This window comes from Scyliorhinus canicula, chromosome 2 (assembly GCF_902713615.1).
Source record: "Scyliorhinus canicula chromosome 2, sScyCan1.1, whole genome shotgun sequence".
NCBI lineage: Eukaryota > Metazoa > Chordata > Chondrichthyes > Carcharhiniformes > Scyliorhinidae > Scyliorhinus > Scyliorhinus canicula.
The window spans coordinates 73,014,418-73,026,813 of NC_052147.1; the positions used below are offsets into that span (position 1 = coordinate 73,014,418).

At 40.9% G+C, this 12,396-nt stretch overlaps 1 protein-coding gene across 1 annotated transcript in view; it reads right to left on the reverse strand.

The window, feature by feature from the left end:
- Positions 1–12,396, reverse strand: part of ralgapa1 (Ral GTPase activating protein catalytic subunit alpha 1) — a 338,673-nt gene that overhangs the window by 204,670 nt on the left and 121,607 nt on the right. Inside the window, 3 exon segments of the mRNA XM_038790243.1 lie at positions 3,349–3,542; positions 3,889–4,041; positions 6,342–6,512. Coding sequence (XP_038646171.1) covers positions 3,349–3,542; positions 3,889–4,041; positions 6,342–6,512 — 518 coding nt within the window.

The window sequence follows — 12,396 nt, forward strand, 5'->3', positions numbered from 1 at the left end:
ACTCAAAACATTTCAGGTGAGCAAATACCCTCAAACCTTTCATTGGCTTTTCAACTCCCATACATTTCAGGTGACCAGCCAAATTAGGGGCCTCCCACCCCACCTCCTTGATCCAGGGTCAACCATTTCCACCAAAAGGCGTCATCCAGCAACTGCTGAGTGTACAGGCACTAGGCCAACCCAAGAGGGCCACCACACCCACCAGGAAGACAAATGTAAAACTATGACACCTCTATATATCTTTGTAGGATAAGAAACTTTTTCAGTATCAATGTTACATCGGAAATTAGATTAAGCCAATGCATTGTGTTTCTTGTGTCAGTGAACACGACAGCTTGCCTTTTTTCTGTATAAAGACCACCACCTCCAAACTTTGGGCAGACTGAGCTGAAGGAAAACTTTCTCTCTGTGTTGTTAAAAGCTGTGTCGCCTTGCAAGTAAAACCGCATAAATAAAAATTACCCGTGTTTAAGTCTAAACTCTTGTTTGAGAGAATTTCTTCGACAGAAATGCTGAAAGTACTCAGCAGGTCAGGCAGCATCTCTGGAGAAAGTTAGCGAACATTCTTGATCGATGATGTTTCAATAATCAATGTGAATATTGCTTCTCTCTATGTGGATGCGTGTGACCTTCTGAGTACTTCCAGCATTTTCTGATTTTATTATCCTCCATTTGGTGGGTATGTCGTATCTGACCAGGGGTGGTAACAGTGATTACAGTCAGGAGGGAGAGGCCTGTAGTCCTCACCACTGACTTCAGATCACATGAAGTCTCATTTCTAAGGCTAAAGATAAGCAACAAAACCTTAAACTGATTACCAACTTCAGGTGATGAATTAGTACTCTTTCATGTAGAACCACTTGGAAGATGCAGCAAGAAGTGCAGGACACAGAATGTACTCAGGATGGAAGATTTCAAATGTCTATTACCTAAAGTGGCTTAATATCACTATTACTGAACTAATCGGCAAAATCCTCAAAGACACAGCTTCCAGACTATGCCCCAAAGGAAAACCCTACTTGACCAAATCCTCATGAATCTGCTTGACACAAATGTAGCTGTCCATTATGGTATTGGAAAGGGTGATTGCCATAGTCCTTTGGAGAGAAAAGCCCATTTTCAAACTAGGGACACCCGCCGTCATGCTGTGAGGCACAACCATGGTGCTAAGTTTTTGAGTTACTGTGCATCATTAGCAGAATTGGATTGTATGACAATCTGCAACCTCATGACCTGTCATATTCCTCGTTTTAATATTGCCATCAAGTCAAAGAACCAACCCTGCTTCAAAGATGTGTGAAGACCTAAAAATGAGATACCAACTTGGTAAAGCTACAACACAGCACCACATGTATACTGAGCAAAGAAAAACGCATAATACAGACAGTGCTAAGAAATCCAACAACCAACCAATAAGATCAAAGTTCTGCAATCCTGCTATGTCCAGTCATGAATAGTGGTGGATAATTTCACAACCATGAGGAGGAGGGAGCTCTGGGAACATTGCACGCTCAAATGATAGCAGAACCCAGCACTTGCGTGCAAACGTCAAGGCTGAAGTGTTTGAAACTAGTGTTAAGTGGATGACGCATCTTGGCCTCTTTCCAAAGTCCCAGCATTGCAGGTGCCAGTCCTCAGCCAATTTAATTCATTCTACATGAAAAAAAGAAATGGCCAAAGGCATTGGCTACAGAAAAAGATATGGGCTCTGCTAACATCATAGCGGTAGAGCTGAAGACTTGTAGCGCTCCAGGGCTACCCATGTTTTTAGCCAAGTTGTTCCAGTATAGTTACAATAATGTGAAAAATTGCCCAATTATGTCCAGTCCATAAAAACAGAACAAATCCAATCCAGTCATTTACAGCCTTATCAGTTTATTCTCAATCATCAGCTACTCAATGGAAGGTTAACAGTACTAAGTGGTACCTACTAACCTGTTCAACAACATTCAGTTTTCATTCTGCCTGGACCACTTGGCTCCAGATCTTATGATAGCCTTGGTTTAAATATGGACAGGAGCGCTTAATTCAAGAGGTGAGGCCTTTGTCATTAAGGCAACAATTGACAGCCTGAGACATCAAAAAACCCAAGTAAAGTTGAAGTCAGTGAAAAAGAGGGAAAACCCCACTGGCTCGAGTCACACCTAGCATAAAGGAAGGTAGTGAGAGGCTAATCATCTGACCAGCAGGAATTCTTCAGGATAGTGTCTGAGGTGCAACCATCGTCAGCTGCTTCAATGATCTTTTCTCCAACACAAGGTCAGAAGTAGGGATGATTGCTTATGTTTACATAGTGTGTTCAGTCGTATTTGCAACTGCTTGGTATTTGCAACTTTTGGATAATGAAGCAGTCCATGATTGCCTGTAGCAATATCTGGACAATATTTCATGCATCAGTTGATAAGTGGCAAATAATGTTTAGGCCACACTGGTGCTGGTCATGTTCCACAAAAGTCTATCATCTCCCCTTGGCATTCAATGACATTTCCATTGTTAATTCTCCACCATTCCTATCTTGGGGTCACCAGTGATCAGAAACATAACTGAATTAGCCACAAAACTACAAGTTGGGTATTCTTCGGTGAGCAACTCATCTCTAGACTCTCCAAAGCCTTTCCACCATTTATAAGGCAACAGTCTGGAATGCGATGAAACACTCTTCACTTGCCTGGATGAGGGCAGCTGGAACAGCACTCAAGGAGCTCAAGTTAGACACAATCCAAGACATAGCAGTTTGCTGGATTGGCAGCCCATCCATCATTTTGACTATTCAATCCCTCCACTACCAATGTAATAGGGCTGCAGTGTGTACCATCTAAGATGCACTACAGCAACTCACGGCTTCGTCAATACTCCTCCCAAATCCATGACTTCTACTACCTGGAAACAGAAGGGCAGCAGGTGCAAGAGAGCACCCCACTTGGAAACATATGGCCTTTCTTTCATATTGTCAATGGGATAAAATCCTGAAACCCACTACTTAACAGCACTCGGAGGGTTGGGTGGAGGCACCTTCACCACGCAGACGGCAATGAATCATGATTGCAAATCACAATCACCTCCTTGAGCAATTACAAGTTGGCAATACATGTTGGCCTTGCCAATGACACTTGCATCCCATCAATGAATCTAGACAAACAATTCAACACGCTTCTGTGAAATTAAAATACATTACCAATTAATCTTGGGTTGCTACCATAACTTACAAACTATAAATAACTGCTTCACACTACCTGCTTTCTATGTATTTATTCAGCGTAGATACAATGTCAAAAGTCATGTATGTGAAAAGTTGATTTCAAAATAGCTCTGCTAAACTTTGTAAGCAAAATTAAATTAACCACTTACCTTGGCCATGTTCTGCCACAGTTCGCATAAATAGTCAAAGACTTGTGCATGAATTTCAGGATCTTTAATGCAGTTGACATCTCCCAAAATGCCAAGCATTCGTCTCCACATAACTGTCGCAACATCTTCCTGCCATCCTTTAAGGCTCCCTCCTGCCATCACACTGCAATCTTCATTTGGAAACTCGCTATTTTCTGCTCAATACAACATTTCAAGATATAAAATAGGTAAAAGATATTTACAAAGTTTAAATTCAACCTCAAAACACAACACAAAGTTAACATTTAAATACCTTGAAAATATCACTGCATAGAAGCTAATGCCGCAAATACTATGAATTGCTAAAATAAAAACAATCACGCTACAGCTCCTTTACAGAGAATCCTGAATCTCTTACCAGTCAAACAATTTCACAAAAGGCAGACATATACATGTTGCTTAATGTGTGTCAGATTAGCAGCTTCCTCGGTGGGATCAGGATTGAAAATTGGGAACAAACTGCATATTTAACTTTAAATGAATTAACCATGCAAGTAATACCCAAGTCATCAGGAGTCTGCAAGACTGAATGGTGCAGTTTTTCATCCAGTGGTAAATCTTTTTGTTCTGCATGATCAGCATTCAGCGTGGATGGAGAAGGTGTCTGAGATCTTGAGCATGTGTTTGAATGGGTTGGAGAAGCACTTTCAGAGCCTAAAGAATATTAAAAATCTGTACTGAGGAGATTACAATAAAAGACAAAAGCTGAAATTGAAAACAAAGCAAAGGTGACTTATCATTTTATAATAATAAAGTAGAAAAAATGTACCACAAACATACCAAAAATGTTACAACTACATTCAGAAAAACTGTGCTGGACTATGGTGTGTGCATATAACCTAGAACAATAGTTAAAACACTGACAGGACAGGTTCTATTTCAATTCTCATCTGCATTCGATTTCAAAAATATTTATTGACAGTGGTGCGAATCTCCCATAGAACGTACAGTGCAGAAGGAGGCCATTCGGCTCATCGAGTCTGCACCGGCCCTTGGAAAGAGCACCCGACTTAAGCACACACCTCCGCCCAGCCCCGTAACCCCACCTAATCGTTTTGGGACACCAAGGGCAATTTAGCATGGCCAATCCACCTAATCTGCACATCTTTCGGACTGTGGGAGGAAACCAGAGCACCCGGAGGAAACCCACGCAGACACTGGGTGAACGTGCAGACTCCGCACAGACAGTGACCCAAGCCAGGAATCAAACCCGAGACCCTGGAGCTGTGAAGCAACAGCGCTAACCACTGTGATACCATGATGCCCACTTCGTTCTACTTTATTCTCAAGTAATTCAGTTTACAACATTGCATTTATCACAAGAAAACAAGACATTAATAATCTACTCTAACGAATAACATTGAATAAATGATGTTCATGTTCGATGGAAATAGAATGCCAGTCCATGTTGGACAGTTTGCATTTTTGATAAATACTGGCTCCAATGCAATTTTCATCAAAAAGGTCTTGTGTTTGCTGTCTCTCTTTCTACAACTCCAGCTTCAAGTAAGACACAGTGATAATATAACGTATTGAGAGCAGTAAGGCAGAGGAATTATATTGATAAGTTGATATTTCTATTTTTATACAGGAAGGTATCACAATCTGGAGGACAGATTTCGCCACAATCAAAAAACATCACTGTGTAATCGAGTTAAGAAAAATCAAAATATTGCAGATATTGCAGAAAATTCTAAAAACATTCAGAAGGTCTGACAGCATCTGTCGAGTGAGGACCAGTTAAGAATTAATAGGAAATGCACATTTGTTGGCAATCTCCCCATAAGGACTATTCACTCAAGAGCACAAAAGTTGATTTAACAGCCTTTTCCAAAACTTCACAGCAAGCAGGCAATTTAATATTTTTGTCCAAGGTTTCTCTTGCCATTCTTGGTTACACCACCAACCCAACGCATTTCCCAAAGTGACCAATACTACTGTATTTATGCAGTCTCCAAAATTCAGTTAAATTTCTAAGATAAAATAAAGCCGTTTCCAACTTTTGTTCGCCAGAATAGTTTTCTATTGTACATTTTCGTAACTAAATAAAATTATTTTCTTTCTCCTATTTCAGACGTTTCTCGAGCCCACTGCAGATGTCAAAGCATGTAACCTATTTCCAAAAATTAATCAAAAGAAGACCGCAACAATGTGCTGCAATAATGTCATCTTAAATGGTGATATGATATTGGAAGCGAACTGGATTGGGCACACAGTTGACTGGGAATATCTAATGTACAGTGTTCTATTGTGTAGCATGTCTACTCTTTAACTTGCAATGTCTGTTTTTCTTTGAAACAATTCCCATCACAGGGATAACATTCCTCCATTTTTCTTGAATTGGTATAGTGGTTGGACAACTGTCGACACGTTACAGTCCCTTCATTGTCACAAGTCCCGAAAGGTGTGCTTGTTAGGTGATTGGACATGCTGAATTCTCCCTCTATGTACCTGAACAGTACATAGTAGTGTGTACATATGCAGTAGTGTGGCGACTACAGGATTTTCACAGTAACTTCATTGCAGTGTTAATGTAAGCCTACTTGTGACACTAATAAAGATTATTACCCTACAGTACCAACATGACATGGACTGCAGTGGTTCAATAAGGTACCAGCCTCCCCGAACAGGCGCCGGAATGTGGCGACTAGGGGCTTTTCACAGTAACTTCATTGAAGCCTACTCGTGGCAATAAGCGATTTTCATTTCATTTCATTTCATCATTACCTGTGCGAAGGCAATTAGGGATGGACATTACATACTGGCCTTGTCAATGATGCCCCCTTCTCATGCACTGAATAAAAGTCTGGTTATTCATAGAAGAAAGATACTGCAGTGTTTACCACAGAGAAATGCCAAAATTATAAACAGATGCTCTCAAGACAAGAGAAGCAATAGGATGGTGTTAAATGTCAATAGCTGACTTTTACCTTTCCTCAGTAAGTACAACACACCTGCGATTGTAACTGTGTTAGCAGAAATGGTCTGCAGATTGAGGCTGCTAGTTTCGGAATTAAATTCATCAGTTAAATTCATCAATTCTTGTTCCGCATCTGTTTGCCGTGATGCTCCTAGATCTGCTTCAGTGTATACGGTAGAAATGGTTTCACTGCCAAAGCTAAAGCCTACAACAGAACCAAAAATGATGACCATCATGAACCCCCTTTAAAGCAAAAAGAAATCCCGAGGAAGCATGATCGAGAAATTTGTGCAAATCATATGTTTAAAAAAGCAGCAAACATTTTACTCTTTAGAGATGCAAAAAGGAAATAAAAACAAAATGAATACAAAATGTTTGCAAAATGTTGACTTATAGAACCAACATCACATACAAAACTAAACAAAGCAGCTCAGCTAGTATTCTGAATATGCAGATGCCCATTCTGCCAGCCCAATAAGCTTTCTTTTAAAATGTTGTGTTTTAGCAAATTTATACCTTCTATCGTTTCCTAATTGTAGTCAACCAGATAAGAAAATGAAGGGAAATACATGAAGAATACTATTGTTCTAGCAGAAAGCTTTTAGAATACGATTACACAATTGACACATGCAGTTCAACATTCCATTGAGAACAGCTAAAGAGAAGCAGATGCAAAACTCCATAATTGGAAATTGAGCAGTTTTAGGTAAGGAGATTTGTTGGGTTGTGTGTGTATATATGTGTGTGGGCGTGGGGATTTAATAGAGTAAAATTTTTGCTTAATGTTTGCTCCAGAAGTTATGGCATGGAAATTATTTGTAACAAACTGAACAATTAGACTTCCGAGCATCTAACTAAATACCTATAGACTGCATTTGGAGAAAATATTAGTCATAAAATGCATCTCAACACCCCTGCAAAGTAATCCAACAGTGTTGCACATGGTCTCCTGGTCACACACCCTATAAAACACCAGGAACTGCAGCATTGCATCAGTCCATTTTGACTTGAACTTCAGTAAACAGAAACAAACTAGAATATCCCAAAACCGATACCACCACAAAGCCAGAGTAACAGTTCAGTTGACCTTGTGGAAAGAGGATATTATTCGAAGAATTAATATTTCCCCCGAGTTAAAGCAAATTACTGTGGATGCTGGAATCTGAAACGAAAGAAAAATGCTGGAAAATCTTAGCAGGTCTGGCCGCATCTGTCGGGAGAGAAAAGAGCTGACGTTTCAAGTCCGATGACTCTTTGTCAAAGCTTTGACAAAGAGTCATCGGACTCGAAACGTCAGCTCTTTTCTCTCCCGACAGATGCGGCCAGACCTGCTGAGATTTTCCAGCATTTTTCTTTCGTTTCAGATTCCAGCATCCACAGTAATTTGCTTTAACTTGGGGGAGATATTAATTCCATGCATACCAAAGTAACACCAATTTGGGAGGGAATTAGGTGATGTTATGCCCTTGCAGTGGCCATAACATTAGTTTCCACCACAAATTTGGCATGACGGCATACAACAGTCAAATCCAGACATAATGGCAGATCAAATCTAAACAGTGGATTATTCGGTGTAGTATTTTTCAAATATCACTGCCAACCTGACAAAGGTGCTCCAGGAGCATAGATAACAGATTTTTAATCAACTTGCATTGAAAACACCAACTTTGGTTGGATAATACACAAATAAACTGATCATTAAGGCTAAAGAGAATTTGCTTTTGATCATTAACTCTTCCTCGTTCAAATATATAGATCACATTTTCTATGTTTTAGAAAGTAACCTTTAGTTATAGGAATTAATGTTTTAAATTTAAGATAAATGGAAAAGCTTGATAAAGAAAACAACCTAATGTAAAGATGAATTAAAAAAGGCCAAGTTTAATTAACGTGTGTTTATCTTACAAGATCAGTGCTGATACTGGGGGAAAAAATTGAATAATGACTGATCCATCTGCAAGCTTATATTGGAGTCAGAAGGTGTGGAAAAATAGTTAAGACTCCAATAAAAATATAAATTATTCATATGGGTATACAAAATCAAAGAGTTGTGTTGAAGGCAAAATAATCAGTTTACATTGATGTTTGAAACCATCCCAAAGCATGCCACACTGTCATGGAGATGGATTGTGGAGGAAGAAGGCTCTTTTGTTCAAATAGTGTGTGCACTTGCTGGTGGAAGCAAGCAGTTCAGGAAGAGCCAAGAGCTGTTATGACACCCTGGGTTAGTGCGCGGTCAATTGCAGTTCCACTTGACCTGGAGTCACAACACCAATGAAATTAGAGTTATTTAAATACCCAAGGTCCTTGGTTGAGTCCAATAAACTACAGTCAATAGGTTGGTAACCTTAAAAAACAAGTAATTTATTATGAACAGTATTTGTAATTAAACACACCGAGAATGTAGCTGGCTATCAACTATCCATTTCCCAAACCACCCCTCCCCACTTTTTAGATAATTTGTCTCTGTGTGTATGTGTAGAGGGGAAAGGGGAGTGGAAAAGGAAAGAAAATATTCATATAAGGATAGGGATCTTTGATTCACAGGGATGACTTCCAGTCAACGTCCTTCCGAAGTTCAGGCTTCCAGTTTGGTATGTCCTTTCTTCCAGGCTTGATACGATCTTCTCAGGTAAGGTTATTAACCTGCCAACTCAGCAGGTTCATTTCAGGTTCACAGCTAGGATATGCTGGACACTCACTGCTCTCAAAACCATCGTAAGAAGTCTTACAACACCAGGTTAAAGTCCAACAGGTTAGTTTCAAATACGAGCTTTCGGAGCGCAGCTGAAGACGGAGCTGCGCTCCGAAAGCTCATGTTTGAAACAAACCTGTTGGACTTTAACCTGGTGTTGTAAGACTTCTTACTGTGCTCACCCAGTCCAACGCCGGCATCTCCACCTCAAAACCATCGATTAGTTATTTTACTTCAGTCCCCTGAACAGCAACAAGCTGCTTGTTTTGATACATTAAGATCTTCAGTTTCCACCTACAGACAGCAGGCAGAAGACAGCAGAGTGATGAAACAGCTTCCTTCACTTCTGAGGTCTGATCACTTTTGGAATGTTCTCGCAGATACATCACCAGCAGGAAGCAATCACTGACTGTTGTCAGGCAGAACACTGTCTCTGGCCAACCCATCGGTTGCGGATTAACCAATCAAACAGATTCCCTCCAAAATCGGTTCCTCCCATCAACTTGGTGCCAAAGAGTTTGGCTTTTCCTTCTCACAATCACAAAGCTTGAAAACATAGTAATATGGCTGGCAAGCAGGCTGTTTTAAGTCTTCTACTTTCTTCTCTCTACTTAAAGGCATATCCCAATTATAGATCCATAGACAAAAACAATAAAATAAATGGGAAATAGACAGGAAGGACTCTTACAGAGGCAGTTGCAGTTTTGTTTTGGTATAGACTGCACCCCCTCAATTGCCAAGCACACCGACAGGAGGTTGACTGTTAGTCAGGCCTGCACCTTGGGCCGACAAAATACTAACTTCCAGAATGTGAATGGCACTCCAGCTCAGTTTGGATTTTGTGAGGGAAAAAGTAGCTGAAAGATTTGCCCAATTTGCAGTTAGAGGAAGAAATCTACAGTGACCCTCCCAGTCTTGTGGCAGAAGTCACTTTGCAGTTAATTTGGCATCAGTTAGCTTGGAACAGGCTGAGAGAAATCATGTCAGGAGCTTGCAATTGTCTGTGGGACCAGTAACTGTATAGAATCTGTGGGAGCAATAAAGGCTATTATTGCTGGTTTAGCACAGGACTAAATAGCTGGCTTTTAAAGTAGACCAATGCATGCCAGCAGGCGGGTTCAAATCCCGTACCAGCCTCCCAGAACTGGCGCCGGAATGTGGCGACTAGGGGCTTTTCACAGTAACTTGACTTGAAGCCTACTTGTGACAATAAGCGATTTTCATTTCATATTAAGAATCAGGGTGATCCTGATGTTTAAATTCCTAAGCAACGCTGCAGCGAAGCCCAAGTCTCAGCTGAGATGTTCACAGTGGTGAGGTTTTGAAAAAATCCTGTAGTGTATCTTGTAGATGGTACACACTGCTGCTAGTGTGTTTCTGTGATGGAAGGATGCCAATCATGCAGGCTGCTTTGTCCTCGATGGGTCAAGCTTTGAGGAGTGTTGTTGAAGTTGCACTCATTCAGGAAAGTGGAAAGAATTCCATCACAAATAGAACATAGAACAGTACAGCACAGAACAGGCCCTTCGGCCCTCGATGTTGTGCCGAGCATTGTCCGAAACCAAGATCAAGCTATCCCACTCCCTGTCATTCTGGTGTGCTCCATGTGCCTATCCAATAACCGCTTGAAAGTTCCTAAAGTGTCCCACTCCACTATCACAGTAGGCAGTCCATTCCACACACTAACCACTCTCTGAGTAAAGAACCTACCTCAGATATCCCTCCTATATCTCCCACCCTGAATCTTATAGTTATGCCCCCTTGTAACAGCTACATCCACCCGAGGAAATAGTCTCTGAACGTCCACTCTATCTATCCTCCTCATCATCTTATAAACCTCTATTAAGTCGCCTCTCATCCTCCTCCACTCCAAAGAGAAAAGCCCTAGTGTGGTATTGTGTGAAGCAAATAATGGCATGATGGGAAAACTAGTCAAGTCTTCTTGGTACAAGTGAATTTAAACTGATTTTCATATAACCTAAGGCCCAGAATACAGAGACAGCCGAGGTCAGCATGTCCTGAGAACTGGGTGACTCTGAGAGTCTAGATAAGGCTTGGAGCTAGAAGTAGTCTTAATACATAACAAGCTGAACAACTATTTCTTCCTGTTCCTAAACAACTTCTTCCCTTTCTTAAAACATAGACAAGATAATGATATGAAACTCAAGTCCCCTGGAGGTCAGCAAGGTGACGCCATTGTAACGATTATTACTTATGTTTTACTTTTGATCAAATTCCTGACCAAGCTGTATTCATGTTATCTTGATCCTATAATGTATAAGAATCGCCTTCTATTCTGTACTATCGCAGACTTGGGACGGACTCCGCAGTTTGTAATTGACTGCCTTCCGACTTTCCAAGTTTCTGCCATTTCTGCTAGCAGTTCTAATTAGTGAATAAAGTTCAGTTTTGCTTATCTAATGAATGCTGTTTGAATTTCTCTATCACAGTCAAGACGCGGGGAAAATATAAAATACAACACTAGCTCCCTCAACCTTTCCTCATAAGACCTATCCTGCAAACCAGGCAGCATGAGGTGACCAGAACTGCACACAATACTCCAAATGTGGTCTCACCAGGGTCATGTATAGTTGCAGCTTAACCCCGCGGCTCTTAAACTCAAGCCCCCTGTTAACAAACTCTAGCACACTATAAGCCTTCTTCACGGCTCTGTCACTTGAGTGGCAACCTTCAGAGATCTGTGGACATGAACCACAAGATCTCCACATTCCTCAGAACCCTGCTGTTGACCATGTAATCCGCATTCAAATGTTTTCTACCAAAATGAATCACTTTACATTTATCAGGGTTAAACTCCATCTGCCATTTTTCGGCCCAGCTCTGCATCCTATCAATCTCTTTGCAGCCTACAACAGCCCTCCACCTCATCCACTACTCCACCAGTCTTGGTGTCATCAGCAAATTTACTGACCCACCCTTCAGCCCCCTCCTCCAAGTAATTGATAAAAATCACAAATAGCAGAGGACCCAGCACTGATCCATGTGGTGCACTGCTGGTAACTGGTCTCCAGTCTGAAAATTTTCCATCCACCACCACCCTCTGTCTTCTATGTGATAGCCAGTTACTTATCCAATTGCCAAATTTCCCACTATCCCACACCTCCTTACCTTCTTCATGAGCCGACCATGGGGAACCTTATCAAACGCCTTACTAAAATCCATGTATACGGCATCAACTGCTCTACCTTCATCTACACACTTGGTTACCTCCTCAAAGAATTCAATCAAATTTGTGAGGCAAGACTTACCCTTCACCAATATGTGTTGACTATCCCGGATTAAGCTGCATCTTTCTAAATGGCCATAAATAGTATCCTTCAGGACCTTTTCCATTAACTTACCGACCACCGAAGAAAAACTAACTGGCCTATAA